This window comes from Lemur catta, chromosome 15, assembly GCF_020740605.2.
Source record: "Lemur catta isolate mLemCat1 chromosome 15, mLemCat1.pri, whole genome shotgun sequence".
Classification (NCBI taxonomy): domain Eukaryota; kingdom Metazoa; phylum Chordata; class Mammalia; order Primates; family Lemuridae; genus Lemur; species Lemur catta.
This window is the reverse complement of record NC_059142.1, coordinates 13,089,024-13,111,478: the sequence shown is the minus strand read 5'-3', so window position 1 is coordinate 13,111,478 and position 22,455 is coordinate 13,089,024. Positions and strand designations below refer to the sequence as shown.

The 22,455-nt window shown below is 42.7% G+C and overlaps 1 protein-coding gene across 2 annotated transcripts; it reads left to right on the top strand.

The window, feature by feature from the left end:
• The first annotated feature begins 781 nt into the window (after positions 1-781).
• On the top strand, positions 782-21,470 carry DHX33 (DEAH-box helicase 33). 2 transcript variants are annotated; one of them, XM_045570000.1, is made up of 12 exons: positions 782-1,250; positions 4,470-4,630; positions 5,327-5,554; positions 5,771-5,941; positions 8,733-8,918; positions 9,985-10,096; positions 11,314-11,473; positions 11,637-11,725; positions 13,708-13,835; positions 14,218-14,421; positions 15,806-15,892; positions 18,576-21,470. In XM_045570000.1, exons 1-12 carry the CDS (start codon positions 962-964, stop codon positions 18,882-18,884), a joined length of 2,124 nt encoding a protein of 707 aa, XP_045425956.1. In that variant the 5' UTR covers positions 782-961; the 3' UTR covers positions 18,885-21,470. The 2 variants fall into 2 exon arrangements, with proteins under 2 accessions (XP_045425956.1, XP_045425954.1); XM_045569998.1 differs by having other exon boundaries at positions 18,573-21,470.
• The last annotated feature ends 985 nt before the right edge of the window (positions 21,471-22,455 follow it).

Here is a 22,455-nt window from a genome sequence, read left to right as displayed (position 1 = left end):
AACTCCTGTTGCCTTTGTCTCTTCTTTGAAGCACATGTGCCTGGCTTCTGGCTGTGGCTCTGCTTCCCAACCTGTTGGAATGGCCGCTCAGCAGGTTGCTACCCTTAATAAAAAATAAAGCTCTCCTTTTTCCTAAGTATAAACTTTGTTAATTTTTTTTTAGTTAACAGAGCCATGTAGAGAACTTGAGAGTCTGGCAGGAATGGTTGGGGGAAAGGGAAGGTAAAAGACAATTTTAGTTCCATTGAACTCTCTCTTTGCTTGTATTACTGGAGCAGACTACATTCATTGGAATAGTCATTGAGGAAAATACATGGTTGTCACGGAATCATAGAATTCGCTTTTCTCTTCTGTAACACAAGATCACCAATATCCTTTTCAAACTTAAGATTTTGTGACATCTGAATGACCTTAAGTAATCTCAGATGACTCAGTTTCTTTACTGTAAATTGGGAATAATATCAGTATCTACCATATAATTTATAAGTTGTGTAGAGAATTAAATGATGCAAATGTTTGTGCTTCTCATTGATTTTATAGAATTAAGTATTTTCCTTGAAGAGTGACTATTACTGACAACAGAGAAGGGGAAAACGCGTGTTTACTAGAAAGAAGTGTTACTATAACAAAATAATTAAAGAAGAACGTCGTTATCCGAGAATACGGTCCAACGGAACCACACACACGCTGTCTTCCGCGGTTGTAACTCCGGGTCTTTTCCTGGTTGTACCTCAGACCCCTGCTTTTTCCGTCCCCAGGAAGTGGAAGCCTCCTCCGCCTCCCGCTAATGCACGTTGGGAATTGTAGTCCCTTTCCTAAAGGCTGGGCACGGCCGTGAGGTCATCGGTGGTCGCCTGCAGCCGCCAGCACGTGGCGGCGAAGGGGCGGTGCGCGCAGGGGAGGGCCTGCGAGGGGCAGGAGCTGCCGGCGCTTGCGCCTCCCGCCGCGGTGCCCTCCCGACATGCCGGAGGAGGCGGGCTTCCCGCCGGCCAAGAGATTCCGGCCGGGCTTTGGGCCTCCGAGCCGCGCTGGGTCCTTCCCTCCTGGGAGGCGAGTGGTGATGCTGCTGACGGCGGGCAGTGGCGGCAAAGGCGGAGGAGGAGGCCGTAGGCAGCAGCCACCCCTGGCCCAGCCCTCGGCCGGTCCCTACCGTGAGGCCGTGGAGCTGCAGCGCCGGAGTCTGCCCATTTTCCAGGCGCGGGGGCAACTGTTGGCCCAGCTCCGAAACCTAGACAGCGCCGTCCTCATCGGTGAGTGGCCGCGCTGGAGGCCCCTTGCTCGCTCTCCCTTCCTGGCTTTTCGAGAACAGTGTTTCTTAGGTGCCTCTCACACCCTCTCGTTCGTTTCTTCAACAAACCCGAACGTTTTTTCTGTGCCAGCCCTAGAGAAGGACGTCGGAGCAGAGTGCACAGTCCTGCCCTGGAGGCGCTGACAGCCCTCTGGGAGTGACCGACTTGGGTAGGCAAAGACTCACCTTTCGTGTGAAAGGGTAGAGGGGCCTACTGGGGGCTTTCGGTAGAACAGTGGATGTGATCCAGGCTGTGTGGAGGCGTCTGGGGAGGTGGTCTAGGCAGGGGGCATTCTAGGCAGAGGGCGGAGCCTGCCTGAGAGACTGGAAACAATCCCCTTGAATGGGAAGTAGTAGTTTCTGGTGCATGAAAAGAGGCAGCCTTGTGGGGCAGGGACTGATTTCAAGGGCTTTTGATCCTGAACATTTAATAAGAGGAGCTACTGAAGGATGAGCTACTACTGAAGGGAAAGGAGCCCTGGGAGAGCTGGTGGTCAAAGGAATAGAGAGTTGTAAGAAGGGAGTGAAAAGATGGAACAATGAGGTCCAGTAATATGTGGCAAAAAAAAAAAAAAAAATGCCCACTGGACTTGGATGTGGGGTATTGATGATTGTGGATCCCATTGACAGCTATTTCAACAGAGCTGTGGGGGAAACAGCTGATTTGTCATTGGGCTGAAGAGTAAGTAGCAGGTGAGGGAATGAAGGCAGTGGAAGCAGGCTTCTGTTTTGAGAAGAAGGAGGGAAACTGAGAGGAACTTGCAAGTACAGATGCTCCTCGACTTAACCATGGGGCCATGTCCTGATAAACCCATCATCGTAAATTGAAAATATCATGTCGAAAATTCATTTAATATATCTAACCTATGGAATATCATAGCTTAGCCTGGCCTACCTTAAAAGTGCTCAGAACACTAACATTTGCCTACAGTTGGGCCAAATCACGTAACACAAAGCCTATTTTACAACAACATTATGGAGCATTTCATATAACTTATTGAATATTATACAGAAAGTGAAAAACAGAATGGCTGTATGAATACTCAAAGTACGGTTTCTACTTTGCTTTCACACCATTCTAATGTTGAAAAATCATAAGTTGGGGGCCACCTGTATTCATAGTTGAGGGGAAGAACTCAGTACAGAGGGAGGCTGAAGACAGAATGGAGCTAACAAAGTAAAGATCAGGGGTGCATGGGGAAGGGGTGCACTTGGCCACAAGGCTAGATGCAATGCTGGCCTAAAAGAGGAGGACTCCTATCTGAGAGGCTATGGGTCTGGAGAAAGGAGATGAGAATAGTGTGATTGCAGAAAAGCTTGTAAGGGAAGGCAGAGGGAGATCACATTTGAGAACCTCATTTTTCCTGTGAAACAGGTGCAGGAGCTCTGCTGAGAAAGGGAGTCACGTGGCTTCACATAGACCCTTGGGGAGGATGGAGACAGAGGACAGGCTATAAAAACAAGATTGATGGTAGTGTTGGTGCCTGGGTGCATTTTGGCCCCACTACAAACTCAGGTTTGCTTCTACACAGCCAAATTACAAGTTGAGTATCCCAAATCTGAAAATCCAAAATCTGTAATATTCCAATGAGCATTTCCTTTGAATGTTATGTTAGGGACTCAAAAAGTTTTGGATTTTTGGAGCATTTTTTCGATTTCAGATCTGGGGTGCTGAACCCATAAGTGTAATGCAGGTATTCCAAAATTCAAAAAAATCTGAAATCCAGAACATTTCTCTTCCCAAGCATTTCAGAAAAGGGACACTCAATCTGTATTTTACTTTAGCAATGCTCAATTGCCTTGGTATAAGAGCAGGAAAGATTGGCAGAGAGACATTAATCCAAGTTTCAGGTTTTACCTGGGGGATTCAGGGGGAAAATTGCAGAATAATGAAATTCTTAGTCTATAATTCTTAGCTGGGTCAGGAAGGATGAGTGGGCAAGAAGGAGTAATGACGGACTGGGAGAAAATGCACGAATAGTGGGACTGTAGGACTCTGAGGTCCGTCAGAGAGGTGTGGTGGTAGCAAGGGAGAAGGATGCACAGCTTTGCTGAGTTTTCGTTCTAATTAGGCACTGTTAAAGGAACACACATTGGGTAGGAAATAACATTTACTGGGTACTTACTGTATGCAGGATGTTCAAGTTTGTCCAAGAGACATTCAGACCTTCTGTGCCCTCCAGGAGCTTCAAGTATTGGAGGAGGACAGACACATTTAAACACTTCTGTACCATATAGGGTGGTCAGTGCTAGAAGAGAGATGAACAAGGCACCAAGGGGCCCAGAGGAGGGCCACCTGAGCAGCCCCAGGGGCGTGAGTTTGAGTACTGACTCATCCTGTACTTTGCCAGGCAGTCAATATGAGGGCAGGTATTCCATAATAGTGTGGGCAAAGGTGAAGGATTTGGAAAAAAGCAGCAGGCTGCAGAATGGCGAAGAGTTTGTGAAGGCTGCAGCGCATGAGTGGGTGTCTCTTCATGTCAATACCTACAAATGTATATAACAGTCTTATTTTATGTATTTTTTTTTTTTTTGGAGACAGAGTCTTGCTCTATTACCCTGGCTAGAGTGCAGTGGCATCATCATAGCTCACTGCAACCTCCAACTCCTGGGCTCAAGCAATACTCCTGCCTCAGCCTCCCAAGTAGCTGGGACAACAGGCATGCATCACCACACCTAGCTAGTTTTTCTATTTTTTGTAGAGATGGGGATCTTGCTTAGGCTGGTCTCAAACTCCTGGCCTCAAATGATCCTTTTGCCTTGGCCTCCCAGAGTGCTAGGATTACAGGCATGAGCCACTGCACCGGCCTATTTAATGTTTTAACTGCACCAGATACCCATTGAACATTTATATTGTTTCCAGTTTTTTTCTGTCATGGGCAAAGTTGAATAAAACATGTTTGAAGCCGTATCTTTATATACATCTTTAATTATTTCTTTAGAATCAATTTCTGCAAGTAGAATTGTGGGTCAAAGGATATAAACATTTTAAAAGTTATTAAAATACAATTTGGCCTCCCAAGAAACAATACCACTTAACACTCCACCAGCATCAGTGTCCATTCTCTTGAGGCTTTGCCAACTCAAGAGTATTTTCTTTTATCTTTTTCTTCTGACTTTGAGATGTTTGGTGAAATCTATGTCACTTTGCATTTCAGTGAGGCAGTGTTTTCTTTTCTAGGGGAAACTGGCTCAGGGAAGACAACTCAGATCCCTCAGTACCTGTATGAAGCAGGGATCAGCCGCCAGGGCGTCATTGCCGTGACCCAGCCTCGGCGGGTGGCTGCCATCTCTCTTGCTACTAGAGTCTCAGATGAGAAGAGAAGTGAACTTGGGAAGCTGGTACCTGATTTCCTTCAGTACTTCTTGACTACACAGTTCTCCCACTGTGCCCCTTGCCTTTTATTTTTCTGAATAAGACTTTTTTTTCCATAGTGAGTGTCTTTCTTACCTATTCTTCTAATTTTTTAGGCCTATCTCAGAGTTCTTTACAGTCCCTGAGAGATCAGAGGCTCCAACAGGCTATCAGGCCCATGTGCTTTGCTTTCAAAATCTGTTTTCAAGTTGGATAGATTAGTTGTTTTCCCTGAGCATCTTTAAGGCTTCAGTAACCTCTGTTAAATCTCTTATTTATATATCTTTCTGGAAAAATTGTAAGCATTATTCTAGTGTGTATTGTTAGTATTGAGAATGAGTCTCAAAACTGTCTATTACAGATTTACTTGTGTGTATGTGTGCTCATTTCGCTTAAAAACATCTTGAGCATCTTTTCATAGCTATACATAGTTTCACATGAAACTATTAAATAGCTTGAGATAGGAGGTTAATTTTAAGTTCTTTCTGGTACTTACCATAATTGCAGTTAAAAGAACGTATGCATTGTCTGTCTCCCCAGCTAGACTGCATGCTCCCTGAGGGAATAGGGCAGGGTTGGTGATGGTCATGTTCACTGTGATAGCACAAGTGCCTAGTCCAGTGCTGGACACAGTGGGTGCTCAGCAAGTGTTTTATGAATGAATAAGTCGTTTCTTCCCACAGGTTGGCTACACAGTGCGCTTTGAGGATGTCACCTCAGAAGACACCAGGATCAAGTTTCTAACAGATGGCATGCTTCTGCGTGAAGCAATTTCAGACTCCCTACTTCGAAAGTACAGCTGTGTCATTTTGGATGAAGCTCACGAACGGACTATCCACACAGACGTGCTCTTTGGAGTGGTGAAAACTGCACAGAAGAAGCGAAAGGAAATGGGGAAGCTGCCTCTCAAAGTATGTATGGCACATTTAAGGAAACAGGCCTGTGTTGCTTCCTCATGGCGTTTCCTGTCCCCTTTCTGCTTCAGAACCAAGGAAGAAAGTTAACCATGGTAGGAGTGTCACAGGCCTCAGTCATCTGCTTTTCAGGCTTGGGAGGGACACAGAAAGGCTGTACCAATGTTTGTTTCCCGTCCTCCTCTTCGTCCTCCTCTTCGTCCTCTTTCGTAGGTGATTGTGATGTCAGCTACGATGGATGTGGACCTGTTCTCTCAGTATTTCAATGGCGCCCCTGTCCTCTACCTGGAGGGACGGCAACATCCAATCCAGGTTTTTTACACCAAACAGCCTCAACAGGATTACCTACACGCAGCGCTTGTCTCAGTCTTCCAGATCCACCAGGTATGGAGTGGGGTGCAAATTCCCCAAAAGCTCTGTTTGACCTTGCAGTTGGTGGTGAGAGCATTCAGCCTTGAAAAGAAAAGCTACTGAGTAAAACAGCTTTGTGAGATGTGTCAGTGAGGTGGATAAGGAGTTCGTTTGTCATGTCCAGTTTTTATCCTTTATTTATGGTATCTCTTATTTTCTCTGAAAAGAAAAATAATTCATCTCTGACCAGCATCTGTCCTGTGCTGAGCCAGGAAACTTCTATATGTTAGAGCAGTGGCTTAACATTTTTTTTAAATCATAATCCCCAGAAGGAAGCACGTTTTATGTTGCAACCCAGTACATGATATATTTAACTTAAATAAGTCTATGAAACACTACCTCTTTTTATTACATGTGATGTACTCTGACATCTCATTTTAAAAAAAGTTGATATTGACCCAATAATGGGTTGCAACTTATTTCAAAATCACTTCTCATTTTATGAAATATTTACTTTAAAAATTTGTTTAATTTTTGTTTAATTTTTATAAAATTGGCTGTTTTTACCCTCTAGTTAACTTTCTGAGAAAATCTAGAGAGAAACTTTTTAAATTAAATTTAAAAACATTTTTTTACATTTTTTGTAGAGATAGGGTCTTGCTATATTGCCCAGGTTGGTCTCAAACTCCTGCCCTTTAAACAGATCATCCTGCCTTGTCCTTCCAAAGTGTTGGGATTATAGGAGTGAGCAACCATGCCTGGCTATTTTTAACTAAGTGATGCATGTGGAGTTTAAAGTTTTAAAAAGTCAAGTAAAATATTACAAGGCTTGTAATAAAAGAATAGCAGTTGCTTTCCCTTCCTATCTCAGATTCCTGCTCTTTAGGGTACCCACTTTCAATCCTAGCTGTTTCCTCTAGATATAACTTTTGTATTTCTAAAATACCCTGCTTATGCTGCTATTTCTTGAGTTACCAGTATCAGGTATTATGTGCTAATTTCTTACCATAGTGATGAAGATCTTTTTGTTTTCATGTTTTGCTATCTTCGTTTATTTTCTAATGAACTATATCATTGAGTATGCATGATAAAGATTTAGAAATGCCCCTTCCTACCCCCTCTTTCCTCCATCCTCTTGACATAGTTCTATCACAATAGTTTTTGTTTGTTTGTTTTGAGATGGGGTCTCACTATGTTGCCCAGGCTGGTCTTGAACTTCTGGGCTCAAGCCATCCACCCACCTCAGCTTCCTGAGTAGCTGGGACTACAGCTTGCACAACACAATGTTTTTAAAATCCAGTTATCAGTATTAACAATATTATGATCATACATTGCTATTAATAGTAGCATACCATCTCTATACCTTGTTTCTTGGACAACACAGTTGTGTAAGTTTCCTACATAGCTACGGCTAATTTCTCCCCAAATGTTCCAACATCTCTCATATACCAATGAACATTTGTTCTGTGTTCAAACACAGTCCATCTTTTCCCAGAGTCTCTTATGCTGCTGTTCCAATCGGAACAGGTGGCTCTTCTAGGCCTCTGTTGTAATCGTCCTATTGACCCTTCCCTTCACCATTTTCCTGTGGTGAAGCCTATTATTGCACCCCATGACTTCCCAGCCTCCTGACTGCCTCCGTAAAGGAGGGAATCTGGGGGTTTAACCACACTGTCCTCAGACTTTGAGCCAATCCCTGGGTTTGCACTCTCCCAAAACACACTTCTGCCTTGCTCCCCAAAGTGCCAAGTTTTCCTTGCTTCTCCAGGGAAATTGGCTCATCTCCTGTCACTATTCCCCTTAGCAGGCCCCCAGTTTATAGCTTCCTTTGCCCAACCAAGTCATTCAGCCCATCTTTTAAAAATGGGTTGAACCCTCTCATCTCCCATTATCTTTGTCTTTCTGGGACAATGACCTTTACTGTCATTTTAATAGTATTTGGAGGAGAATAAAAGGTCAGTCTACCTTGTTTAACTGCATAAAGCAAAGTTGAGATGAGAATTTTTCATGAATGATGGCTGCTGGTACATTCAGGTTACGTGGTAGCTTTGCTCCCACGGATGAAGTCTTAACTTTTAGATTCTGTCCTGTCTGTATATACCTCTGAACATTTGACCTGTTAATACTGGGCTTAAAAAAAAACCCCACATATAAATATATTTTCACATATATACATAAATACACACATATTATTAAACTTTTAAAAATTATTTTGCCATCAAGTACTTTATATCAAGCAAATTACTATATCTGTACAAACATCAAAGAAAGATCTGATAAATAGGTATGTCTTCAATATTTGGATGTTATTCCCTTTGAAGGTGAAGAACCCTGTTAAGCTCAGTGTCTCAAGCAGTTGTCAAAGTTTAGTGTACTTTTTTTGGGTGTGTGAAAATGCTTTTGATGGCATCATTAAATAAAGGCCCCTTTTCCAGCATGACTACTTGATTTCCACAAGTTGTCATCTGTTTTGTCAGCTTTATCTCTCAAGATGCTTATGAAAGGAAGGAAGCTTCATGCAGATTTTATTTGCCTGCCTGATTGTGCTTTTCATGGTATTGTTCTTATTACAAAGCAATCTAGTGATTCTCTTTCAGAATTTCCTTAATTGGTTTTTAAGCCTAGCTGGCTAACTCGCATATGTTACAGTTTCATGCATTGCTAGTAAGGGTTTTCTTCCAGGGAGACATTAGAATTTAGACTCATTTACATCTCCACAGTTGAGAAAAATAACTCTAGGAAACATCATCAAGGGCCATTGTATTTTTCTGTGCATCCTGCACTTCTATCAGTGCCTGGTAATCCCACTCCACCTTTTTTATAGGAAGCTCCTCCTTCTCAGGACATTCTGGTGTTCCTCACGGGTCAGGAGGAGATTGAAGCAATGAGCAAGACCTGCCGAGACATTGCAAAGCACCTTCCAGACGGCTGCCCCTCAATGGTGGTCCTTCCTTTGTACGCTTCCCTGCCCTATGCACAGCAGCTCCGTGTCTTCCAAGGGGCCCCAAAGGTAAGTGCACCATCTCGCCTATCCAGCCCCGTCCTTGGGCACTCAGAAGGATCTACCGTTAGGGCCTGTGTGCTTATCACCAGGTTCCAGATAAGGTGTTTGGGATGAGATGCTCAGGTACCAGATAAACTAGTTGAAAAGGTGCAGGAGTGTAACGCACAGCTACAGATACAGCTCTCCAGCGATAAAAACAGAAGCAGCTGGGCTCAGTGGTTCACACCTGTAATCCCAGTGACTTGGGAGGCTGAGACAGGAAGGTTGCTTGAGGCCAGGAGTTTGAGACCAGCCAGGGCAACATAGTGAAACACTATCTCTCCAAGAAAAAAATTTAAAAATTAGCAAGATGTGGTGGTATGGGCCTGTGTTCAAGCTATTCTCAAATAGCCCAGCTATCTGAGGAGCTGAGGCAAGAGCCCAGGAGATCAAGGATACAGTGAGCTATGACCGTGCTACTGCACTCTAGGCTGGGTGACAGAGCGAAGCCCTATCTCTTAAAAAAAAACAAAACAAAAAATCCCCCAGAGAAACAATTGCCAAGTTGCCAGAATGAGGGCGAGTGCAAAGACAAAAGCTGAACGGTAAACAAGTGCCTCATCTAAGAGCCAACATAAACCGCATTTGTCCATAGTGCCATTAATTGTGGGCCTCTGCCGCCAGGTGCTGCACTAACACTTACATACACTGTCTCTCATCCTCACGGGAACCAGCAAGATGGGTTATGACCCTGTGGGGATACTGAGGCCCCAAGAGGGGAGGTAATAATTGCTTAAGGGGCACACAGTAAGTAACTGGCAGGGCCAGGTTTCCAACCCACATCTGCCTGCTTCTGAATCTTGTGTTTGCTCCACTGCATCTCATCACCTGAAATTAACCTTTAGGGCTGCAGCTTCCACTCTACCCCTGCCCAGTTTAATGACTTACCATTAATATTAATGACTGCCATTAATAATAAGGTCATCTTTTCTTGGTCATGAGTGAATTATGGAAGTTAATGGTGAGAATATGTTTTAACACTTCTGAATCATATGTGTGTCATATAGCTTTCTGGTTTTCTTCCTCCTTTTAGGGCTATCGCAAAGTGATCATTTCAACCAACATCGCTGAAACCTCCATAACCATTACAGGAATAAAATATGTAGTTGACACTGGCATGGTTAAAGCAAAGAAGTATAACCCTGGTGAGAATTTGTAGCTCATGAATGTCTCTCCCATGTATATAGCAAGCAACCATTGACACTAGTCCCACAGTTTTCTACCAAGTGAGCATTTCCTGTTTGTGACTAAGTGAGATTCAGGTGGCAGGTATCGTGGGTGAGACAATCCACAAGTCAAGTCCAGAAAGGAGACCTGAGGCAGATAGGTGAGACAAGAAGTCAAGGAAAGAAGAGCACAGGTTTAGCAAACTTGGGAACACAGAGGGTCAGGGACCTGGGCAGAGGTCTGGAACCTCATCAGAAGTTGCATGAGACTGATGGTTCTAAGGCCAGGGACAGCCTAGTCCAGCGAAAGGCTCTCATCAGAAATTATATTTAAGTGTGGCTGGTTTGAGTGCCCAGGTTTTCCAGGAAGGAAACAGATCCCTTGGGATGGGGTGAGGGATGGAGGTGAAACATTAGCTATCTCCTGAGAAGGTACAGTGGGAAGCTGGCTTGAAGTCATTTTCACCCATGTGTGTTTTATACCTTGCTATATTCCAAGAGGATTTGAGGCAGCTGAAATTATTGCTCCCAAATAAGTAATTTAAATGCTATAGTAAACATTTGAGGGTGCTGACTTTCGTAAGTGTATCTCCTAGAGATAACGTAGGGGAAAGAGCATGGGTCTCCAGTGCCTGGCACAGAATTCACTTTTATTAAGAAAATGAATCTCATTTACTCCTAGGAAACAAACATCACATTATCTCTGTTTAATAATAGAACTGGAAGGGAGGATAAAGCACACAAATGACTTGAGGCATTTAATTTCTGATTCATTGATTGGTAGTATGATATGACCAACCATCCTAGTTTGCTGGAAGCTGTTCCAGTTTTAGCACCAAAAGTCCTACACCCGGGCAAGCCTCAGTTCCAGGCAGACTGGGATTGTTGGCCATCCTGTGACCTAAGCCAAAACTTGTGACACTACTCTCCTGGCTCTTTCCTACATGCATGAGATTTTTTGATGTTTTCCTAACAGATTTCATACAGGGCTCATCGCAAAACCTTGTTTCACTGTGGGGCTAAACCACTGCAGAGCGGCCTGGTTTTGTGCTTTCTAATTTAGCCTTGAGTTTCTGGACCCCTGTCCTGCAGAAAGAATCACTGGTGTTCTGAGGAATGCTTCTTTTTCTCAACTTTGTAGAAACGGTTCGTTTATATAACGAGCAAAGCACTAATGGGGCCCGTTCTCCCTCCAGACAGTGGTCTTGAGGTATTAGCAGTGCAGCGGGTGTCAAAGACCCAGGCCTGGCAGCGCACAGGGAGGGCTGGCAGAGAGGACAGTGGTGTCTGTTACCGGCTGTACACTGAGGAGGAGTTTGAGAAGTTTGAGAAGATGACCGTGCCAGAGATCCAAAGGTAGGCTCCAGTTGCTCCTGCACTCCTGCCATTTGTCCCCATGTCTCTTTCCTGTTTGCTTGTGCTTGCCCAGAGCTGCAGTGTTCACGCACACTCCTCGGCGAGAGGTTCTGACTCACTGGCAGTGGTGTAATGAATGACCCTCATCTCTCACTCTTTGCAGGTGTAACCTGGCCAGTGTGATGCTTCAGCTCCTAGCAATGAAAGTCCCAAACGTGCTCACCTTTGACTTCATGTCCAAACCGTCTCCGGGTAAGTGGAGTCCTCAGTGTAGTGGAAAGTAGAGGAGTAGATAAACAACAACAAATGGACTCTTCCAAAAAATTAAATATTTGGAAGAAAAAAAGTATTTTGTTCGTCTCCTTTTATTTACGTAATTTTGTGGATAACAATATTTGCTGTCAGAGAAGTATCTCAAAATTGTGAAATGATAGATTTGTTTGTTTATTTAGAGACAGGGTTTGTTTAGAGTCAGGGTCTCGAAATGTTGCCCGGGCTGAAGTGAAGTGGCTATTCACAGGTGCAGTGATTAGAGCGTGCCACCGCGCCTGGCTATGAAACGATGGACTCTGTGCTGTCAGCAGCATCATAGAGGCAATCACAATCAGGTTCCTTGACCTCTGGAACCAGTGAAGGTCATGAGGGGGCTCCATAGGATGCTATAGACACCTCATGAAATTGTGCTTCATCAGCACAAAGACTGCAAAGATCAAATTTCTTTGCTTTTATCTGGAATTTGATCAGTCCCTGCCCTTCATTAATAGTCTCTTGCTGGGCGAGGTGGCCCATTCCTATAATCCCATCACTTTGGGAGGCTGAGGTGGGAGGATCACTTGAGGCCAGGAGTTTGAGGCTATAGTGAGCTATGATCAGGCCACTGCACTCTAGCCTGAGCAACAGAGCTAGACCCCGTCTCTTTAAAAAAAAAGTAATCTGTTTATGGAGGAAGAAAACAATAATTGGGATTCTTAATGATAGCAGCTTTGGCACTTGGCCTCTCATCAATACATCATTTTCCTTTTTTTTTTTTTCTCTAAGCGAAGAAATAGAATTGGTTAAAAAAAAGAAGAAAGAAGAAGTAAACTATTGATGGGTATACAAGGGTCCTACGCTGATCCTCAGATTCATAGTTTTCCTTCCCTGGAGCAGCTACTGAGACCATTATTCTAGTCTTCTTTAGAAAAATCGAAGCATATGCAAGTTACCTGTAGTCTGTTTTAAAACACAAATAGCAACAACACAGATTGTACACTGTTCTATGTCTGATTTGTTTTCTTTTCAGTGCTAAATCCCTACAAACAAAGTAATAACGTATGTAAGGTAAAGGTGTAATAAAATCAACATCTGTGTTCCCATTACCAGTGCCATCCAAGCTTCTGGGAGCCCTCCCTGGCGACCCTCAGCTCCTTCCCACTCCCTTAGGGTAACCACTCCCCCACGTTTCGTGTGTAATTCCCTCACTTTTCTTTATTTTCTTATATATGTATATATCCCTAAACAATCTGTTGTTTCAGTTTGCATGTTTATGTATTTATTCTTCAGTAACCTTCTGTTTTCATTCAGCATATCCTATAAGGTTTATTTGTGTTGATGCTTTTTCACCACTAAATGCTCTTCCATTCTGTAAATAAACCAAATGCATCTATCCATTCTTCTATTGATAAACATTGCTTTAGAAAAGCAATGGAAAGCGCATTGCTTTTTTTCACTTACTGTATTGTACAGATCATTCTCTGTTAGTATGTACATACTTATGACATCCTTAGAAATTATTTTTTATTCTTTAATATGTAATGCATTTACATGGTTCAAAATTTAAAAAGTATAAAAGAATAAATGGTAAATATCATCCTTCTCACCCTTTGTCCCCCAGCCTCCCAGGTGGCCTCTGAGGCAACTGGTATTTCCATTGTTATGTGCTTGCTTCTGGAGATACGGTCTCTGTATAACGTATGAGTGTATCCAGGGGTGAAATTTATAAGTGTAACATTGCTGGGTCAAAGGGTGTGTGTATTCAAAATTTACTTACACATTACCAAATTATAGGTCATTTTAAAAGGGAATCAAAATGAAGACAGTGATGTTGTTAACAGCTTTTACAAGTGTGTCAAGGGGGCAGTGGTGGTTGTGATCTTTGCTGTTGTTTGATATAGAGTTATCAAAAGTTCCTGGAAGTACTGAACTAGCTGCAACTTCATCCTTTTTTTGGATTTTTGGCTCCTCTGTTTCTTTAGATCACATTCAGGCGGCCATTGCCCAACTGGACCTGTTAGGTGCTGTTGAACATAAGGATGATCAGCTTACCCTGACTCCAATTGGAAGAAAGATGGCAGCATTTCCTTTAGAACCCAAATTTGCCAAAGTAAATGATACCCTCTCCTCAGTCCCCTTTCTGTACATTACAGGTTAGCCATACCAAAGTTGACTCCTGAACCCAGTGCTTCTAGATTAACCTCACTTTTTCTCTTAAATAATTATCAGCCCCTACTTTGTATATAACCCTGATTTATGTTCTATGTGGGATTCAAAGACATACTAAGCAACAAGGAATTTGGAATCCTGTGGGGAAGGCATTCATCTGTTTTACAAAAAAGTAAAGTAACATTAATGTACATAGTCATGGTTTTAGAAACACTTGCCCTTGAACTCCTTAGAAGGGAAGCTCCAAAAGCAATATACAGAAATGCTGTATTCAGGAGGTAGGAAAAAGCTGGGTTAACACAATTTTTAATTCTGGTTTGCAGACCATCCTCCTGTCCCCCAAATTCCACTGTACAGAGGAGATCCTGACCATTGTCTCCCTGCTGTCTGTGGACAGCGTCCTCCACAACCCTCCTGCCCGGCGGGATGAAGTGCAGGCGGTCCGGAAGAAGTTCATATCCAGTGAGGGGGATCACATTACGCTGCTCAACATCTACCGAACCTTCAAAAATATAGGTGGAAATAAGGTGAGCCTTGTCCTGTTCCTTTTCGCAAAAGATGCTGCTGTTTTCAGACACGCTTTTGAAGTGAAGTGAAGTGAAATCAAGTCCTTGCCTTTTTGGCTGAATCACCTAAAGAGCCATGAAAAGAAAGCCAGACGTCATTTCGGAAATATCTGAGTACTGGGAGGTTACTAAGGAAGAAATATCATTCCAGCCTTCGTTCTACCTGTGTTTAACTCGTACTTAAAATGGGCAAGTTAGTTAAAAATTTGGTGACTCAATTTCTTAGCCACAGATTTTTTTCCCCCACTGATCCCTAAGTTTCTTATAGTAGGTTTTGCTATTGTGATATTTCAGTTCCTTGGACCATGATGGAAAATGGCAATATATTCTTTCCTCTAGTAATAAAATCAGTAATCGTGCCATAGTGTGCACACTTTCACTTTAAAAAAAAAAAAAAAGGCCACCATCTAGTTTTAGTAGTTGTAAACTTTTTGCTACATTTATGCTTCAGTTTATTTTTAGGAAATAAAATGCTGTGGATACAATAAAAGCCCTGTTCTGCTCCTTAGTCCTCCCTCCTGTATGTAAGCACTGGGGTGTGTTCTCCATGGGTGAGAGTATACTTCATATCCCAGTATGGTATACGATAAATATAAATATTTTCTTGCACTGTCCTTTTGCAGCTTGTTTCCATTTCCTGCACTGCAGTGACCATCATGCACGGGTCTCCTTGTGCTCATGGGGCAGAGTTTCTCTGAGGCCGATCCCTAAGAGTAGACCCGCTGGGGCTTGGGATACTCTCTCAGCTTTACAAGGCTGACAAGCGGCTCCCCAAAGTTGGCAACACCTCTCTATACTCCCCATAGAAATAATGAGTTTCCATTTCCACCACCCTCTCCAGCTCTTAGCTGAAGTGACTTTAATTTTTACCAAGTTGATGGATGTGAAATAGTATCTCAGTTACATTAAGCTACATTTCCATGATTCCTTAAGAGATTAAGATTCCCTAATAAGTTTATTGGGCATTTATATTTCCTCTTCTGTGAGTTGTCTGTTCATATCTTTGTCAATTTTTCTACTGGGTTGTTGGTCTTCTTAATGATTTGTAGGACTTTTTTTTAATATTCTGGAGGTGCTGATTCTTTGTAGGGTATGGTGATGCAAGTATCCCAATCTGTATTTTTTGTCATGGTGACTTAGCATAAGGAAATTTTTAGTTTTACTTTAGTTTAAATTATTAATATTTTCCCTTATGGTTCATGCTTTTTGATATAAAGATATTTTCCTACATTCTTTTTTGGCACCTGAAGTTTTTTCTCTGAATCAAACTGTTCTAAAAATTTTTTAGTATTTTTTTCCTCTATAGAAATGAGAGAATTATAATATCTCTTTTTCTCCTATACAGGACTGGTGCAAAGAGAATTTTGTCAACAGCAAGAATATGATGCTAGTAACTGAAGTCAGAGCACAGCTGAGGGACATCTGCCTAAAGGTATTATCTCTTCCTGGTGCTCTTTGGGGGACTAAACTATCACTTTTTACTAGCTGAAAAATTTTAAATTGCTTACTGCTAGTGATTATAAAAAGAATTCTCATTGTAGAAAATTGCACAAATAAGGAAGAAAGTAAAAATTACCCACAGTTCTACATCTCAGTATTTTGGTTTATTTCCTAGTAGCCTATTTTTATTACATTTTTTATATAGTTACATTATATGTGTAATTTATATTCAGTTGTATGAACTTTATAAGCATTTTCTAGTGTTATTGGAATTCTTTCTAAGGATTTTTTTTTTTAGTGGGATTATCTTTATTTTTTTCAGACTACAAAAGCAGTGCATAGTTGTTAAATACTGACACAATGCAGAAAATAATGATTTGTAATGCAGAAATTTTAAAAGTCTCCCATAATCCTGCCCCTCGAGAGATAACCACTGCTAACAGTTTGGGGTAGATTCTTCTAGAATTTGTTTCTGTATATGTATGTTTTTGTGCATATGTCTCTATGCACATACATACATATGGATATGTATATCAAAATTTTTCTTTTACAACAAATACGATGTACGTGTTGTTCTGCAACTTGTAACCAAGTGGTATACTTCTTGAATACTTACTGTGCCTGAGCTGCCTTTCAGTGTCTGCATATGAGTATCTCATTCCTTTTAGTGACTTCATGGCATTTCATTGTATTGTCAATGGAAAATAACCCAAACTCTGTAAAATAATTTAAACAGTCCTTGATTTGTAATTGGTTAAAGAAGTGAAGCTTTGTCTGAAGCTTGGAATGTTTTAAGTTAAGATAAGGAAGTCTGCTAATCAGAGACTAGCCACCCAACATAATACTCAGACTCAAGTGGTCTGTTAAGTAAATTGAGGATCTGCAGGTGTGGCTGAAGTTTTGTCTTGTGTAACCTTAGGCCTGTTAATGAGTTACAAAGGATATCTCTAAGAAGGGAGTGGGGCATGATGAGGCATGTCTGACCTCCCTTCTCTTGGCCAGCAACTCATCTTTAGGGTATTTCTGGGGTCCCCTTGGCCAAGAGGGGGGGTCCATTCAGTCAGTTGGGGGGGCTTAAGATTTTTCTATTTTAGTTCACGGTGTTCACTATAATTTATTTAACAATGCCTCTGATAGTGGTTGTTTGCGTTATGCTGTAATGCCCATCTTCCTACATATGTCTTTGTGCTCTGGTGCACATAGTATGAATTTCTAGATGGGGGAGTTAGATTTTGATAGATATTGCCAAAATGTCTACTACAAAGTATACCACCACTTGGTTGCAAGTTACAGAGCAACATGTACATCATATCTAAATACTTTTCATGTGATTATTTTATTTAAAATCCTCACTTCAACCCACAAGGATTCTGTCGTTATTCCCATTTTACAAATGATAAAACTAAGCCTAATCAGGTTAAGTGATTTGCCCCAAATCACACAGCCAGTGAGTGGTGCAGCTGGCAGTCTGGACGGAGAGACCACCAGTTAGCCTCAGGGCTTCCTGGCGTTTTAACTAAGCTACCTTTTGACAGATAAAGGGATAAAAGTGTCTTTGTCAGGCTAGGATCAGCTGATTGCTAAAAACAAAAGCCCTTGAGCCATCATAAAGGAAAAAGAGAGAATTTTCAAAGGATAAAGAGGTATCTCTTGGAACCTACGGGCAGGAAACAGAGTCACACCCCACAAGAAACTGGAATAAGGAACTGGAAAAAGCAGCTCCTTTCCTGGACCTGCTGGTCCTCTTGTTAGGACTGCTCTCTGTGTGCCTTCTGCCCTCTTCTCACCTTGTCCCTCCTTGACATGGCCTCTCCACACAAGAGCCTAACAGAGATTGACTGAACTTAACACTTCGGACCTAAATGCCTGGAAGCTGACCAGTTAGGTCAAGCAAGTGTGCACCACTGGTCTATTTGGCTATGGCCAGAGTTACAAGGTTACATGACCCACTCAGCAAGGGCGGTAAGAGCAAGGACATTGACTGATAGCTGACATTTCCCCTGCAAAGATGAGGGGCAGCATTTCTACTAGGAGCATCAAATGTAAAGGCACAGAGATAGGAATCTTGAAACGGGGCGAGGGGAGAGAAGACAGCGACTATGGAGGACCATGCAATGCCTAAGAAGATGGATGAGAAAGAAGACAGGTGAGGCGGGCTCAGTGTGGCTCATTCATGGCTTCACCACAAGACATTTGCATTCTTTTTTGCCAGGAGCAATAGGGACATTGAAGGTTTTTGAGCGGATAAGAACGATTTGAGTCGTGCTTTAGGAAGACTAATTTGGCAGCATTGTGTAAGATGAATTGGAGTGAGGAGATGAAGACATAGCACAACAGGGAAAGGCCTTTCCCTCCTGGGACGTCTTGATGGATGTTTAGGGGAGGAGCATGGGTCACCCAACCTGCCTGTGGCTTATATGAATGTCTCCCTCCCAGTCCTTCCGCTCCCAGGCAGTGGTTTCCCACTTTTTGGTCTGTCCTCCTTGAGCTCTGCCTTCTTTCCCTGACCTTGCTGATCCTGAAGGCATCCGAGGTAACCACCTCTGCATGTCAAAATCCACTTTGTTAGGCTTGCAGTATAGGCTGCACTTTAGGTCCATTTGTTCCAACAGACCATGCAGTGCTGAGCAGTAGTTATGTTCAGGGTCTTCATTTCTTGCTTTCTCCTGAAGCAGATGTCAATGCCAATCTTATCATCCCGAGGAGACATGGAGAGTGTCCGCCGCTGTCTGGCTCACAGCCTCTTCATGAGCACTGCTGAGCTTCAGCCAGACGGTACCTATGCCACCACGGACACCCACCAGCCAGTGGCCATCCACCCGTCGTCTGTCCTCTTCCACTGCAAGCCAGCCTGCGTCGTGTACACTGAGCTGCTTTACACCAACAAGTGCTACATGCGGGACCTCTGCGTTGTGGATGCCGAGTGGCTATATGAGGCCGCCCCCGAGTATTTCAGGAGGAAGCTGAGAACCGCCAGAAACTGAGCTGTTCCAGGGTGCTGCCAGGATTGCTGGTGCCTGGGAGCTTGGACCACAGCTGTCCTCGTATCAGACTTCCAGGTTGGCACCTAGAGAAGCAGCAGGTTTTAATGCAGCTAGATGTGCCCGACTTCCAGGAGCTTGAAAGCATCTTTGCTTTAACTCGTCGGACTGAACCATGTAGATGTGAGATGTGTACATATCATTTATATCCTGAAAACTTCAGAATTGTGCTTTTGGTTCTTGCTGGGTGACTCTGGGTAGCTTGGTTAACTTCTGAGCCTCAGTTTCCTCATCTGCCAAATGGGGATAATAATAATAATACTTACTTATTGGGGTCATGAAGTGTAGAGAAAGTGAGGAGAAAGTACCCAGAGCTATTCCTGGCACACGAAAGACACACAGTGAGCTGTGAGCCATTATGCTTAATGTTACTGCTTTCTACAGGATGTGAATTAAGTACAGCAAAATACCAAGTTCTTGTGACTGAGGGGGATTTTCTAGAAGGGGGCCATAGGATGTTGCAGAGCTTGGGTGTTTGTTGTCCTTGGTTCTATTTTAATGTCTGTCTGTATGAAGCTTTAAAATAGAAAACACAAGCAATTGACTTCTGTAGAAGTTTCCAGAGGGGGAGGTGCTGTTTCTTACCTCCTGGGATGGCCATCCCTACTGAACCCTCAAGTCTCAGGGGGTGGACTGCTCTCTGTCTGTCTCCAAGCCGAGCCCAGTGGAGGCATCACTTGGTCCTCCATGCTTCTGTGGTGCACGTCCCCGTCAGTGCTTTCAGGAGACATGTACGTTTCCCAGGGAAAGGTTGATTTGTACCTTCTGAATCATGTCAAGTGTAGACATGAGAAACTGACTTTTTAGCATCCTGCTGCATACCCAGTTTTCATTTTTCTGAGTACCTGTGAACATGTGAGCATGAGGAATGAGTCTGTGCTGCATTTCTGCTGTTTCTCTTTGGGCAAGGCCCCTGGTCGGAGCTGTTGGGGCTGGGAGGGGAGAGGTGCGTGGTCAGGGAGAACCCAGAGAGCATTGGTTCATTCCAGCCACCACATCCGGTCTTATAGTCTTGCCTCATACTGATTTTCTATGATCTTTTTTCCTTCTTCATAGGAACTTGGGGACAGTCTGGCTTTGCTACTTCCTAACTGCCAGGCACCTCTCTAACCCTCATTGTCTACATTTGTCAGAGGGAATGAGAGGATCTCAGCAGTCTCTTTCTGTTCTGATATTTTGAGAAGGGAAAAGACATTATTAGTTCTTCTTTACTATTTAATCATCCAAAGCAAATAATCTTTCCCCCGAGAATGCTTTGCCCTAGAAGAAGCAAAGAATTAGCCATTTTATTGTGCTTAATTGGTCTAAACACATCTGTCTAGTATTTTGTCATTTCTTACAGGATGAATCAGTTTCTTAGCAGGGGACCAAAATGCCTAAGAGGCTCTTCAGAGACCACGGACAGTCTCTTTATCCTAGATCCAGTGAGCACTTTTCAGAGACTGTGGCCTGCTGCAGTACCCCCCATTCCAGGGTCTCATCTGTCCACAGTTGTGCCTGTCAAATCTGGCTCAGTTTTTATTTACAACACTAGCCATGGTCCTGAGCAATTAAGCTAGGACAAATAAGATTTGACAGATCCTAGATACCTTACTGAATTCTTAAACTTTGTTCTTCCACAGATTAACCTGTTCTTACCATTGATGACTTTTTGAAAAGTTTTCCAGAAAGTTTTTTTTTTTTTTTTTTTGGTGTATTTTTCCCATTCATGTAATAGGAGGCCAGGATGTTTAGCCTGACTTGGCAAAAGAAAATATTGTATTTTTAATAAAACATGCATCATGTTGGTAAAACATTAGGAGTGGGTCAGTTTATTATGTTCCTCAGCAAATTATTTCTCTAGCTAGAGGTGTCCTCTGGGTCAAGTAAAACTTAACTTGGAGTCATTTATGTCCAGCTTAGGTACCTGAACAGTTTCCAGAAATGTATATTTTTTTCCGAGGAGTAAAGGATTTAAACAGCTTCTAAGTGGCTTTAATGTTTCTGTACAGAAATACATTTATCACTGTAACATTGTGGTAGAGTTTTAATATAGTATTTAGTTTTTTATTGGGCTTTTTAAATAAAAAGTTAATTTTTAACATAGCTGCTCAGGGATTAAATCAGATTGGAAAACCCATTCTGACTCCACGTAATACTACAAAGAAATAAATGGTTATTTATATTGAGCTGCAGGGGATAGTACACTTTAAACTTAAACTTTCTTAAGAAAGTTAAATGTTTCACAATGATACTGCAATATAATCTTTAGCAACTGTTTCAATTGGTGGAATCTCTGATGGTGTGACACCTCTTTTGCAACCTGTGAAATCCATATCTGGACCAAATCACCAGCTCCCATGAGCAGCTTCATGTAAATAGATGCACTCCAAGTGGATTGCATGCCTCAGGTATTTGTCTTCTACTTCTAGTAATCATGGGGTGTGACACATCCAGATTAACACACATTTCATCACAAGGGGAGAGACTGCAAACACCAGGTCCTTGATAAAAACCCTTAATGCTGCATCTCTGCTAGTTGTAAAGAGACCAGAATGCAGGCAAGTTTTGTTCTATGGGGGAAACTGATTATGGGCTGTACTTTGATACATGAATCTGCCTAATCCAGTTACCAGAAACTGCTTGGCACTGTGCATCTAAGATGCCATTCCTTGAACATATAAGGAAACAATTGCACCTGTTGGGATTGTATTTGATCAGAATATTATAACTTGCCGAAAAAAACTAGAGGGAGAAAAAATATCCAGTTGGTTCAGGCTTAAGTTGTATTTTGAGTCTGGTCTTATTGAAACAAATAACTATAGAAACATCAGCTTTTGTATATAAGGCTCAAATTTGCACTTGACTATCAAATCCATTAAAAACAAATCTTGCACATGATGTGTGTGGCTTGTTTCTTAGGTCTGTTTTCCCTTCACAGAAAAATGTTTTGAAAATATTAAGTATTAGTCTTGTCACTAATTTGGTAAGACATACCTTCTTGGCACCTTATATTTACTGTGTATCCTAGAACTGCAGGATTGTTCGTTTTTAACCTTAATCTGATGTTAGTCATGGCTTCTTGTCCCCAGAAAAATGATGTTCCTTTTAGAACTTGGATGCAAGGTTGGAGGGTGCGAAGTGGGAAGGTGACAGAAATTAGTCACGGCGGCCTTCAGGGTCTCACAGTCTGGCAGGAGTGAGGGGATGCTGCCTGGTAAACCAGCGATGCCAGGAGGTTTCTGCAGAAAGAGAGTGAAGCATAGGGGCTGGGTGTGCACAAGCATGAGCTATCAGGTGGAAGAGAGGATGTTCCAGGAGGGCCTCCTATGGGAAATGACCTTGGAGTCGGGCCCGGTGGGAGTTGGGGATGCAATCTGCGTAGTCAGAAAGTCTAGCGTGCTTTGAGAACAGTAGGAGGAAATTGAGAGAGCATAAGCAGCCACCGGAGAGAATTAAACAGAAACCCTTGGAGACTAGACCCAGGCGAACTCAGCCAGACGGCGCAGGAATCCGGACTCGAGGCCTCCCCAGG

What these genes read in the sequence shown, in the direction of transcription:
- DHX33 (XM_045569998.1), top strand. Translation starts at nt 962, where the DNA reads ATGCCGGAGGAGGCGGGCTTCCCGCCGGCCAAGAGATTCCGGCCGGGC. An exon ending in CATGTCCAAACCGTCTCCGG is followed by an intron (nt 11,726 to 13,707) that starts GTAAGTGGAGTC and finishes CTGTTTCTTTAG; the next exon opens with ATCACATTCAGGCGGCCATT. An exon ending in TGAGGGACATCTGCCTAAAG is followed by an intron (nt 15,893 to 18,572) that starts GTATTATCTCTT and finishes TTTCTCCTGAAG; the next exon opens with CAGATGTCAATGCCAATCTT.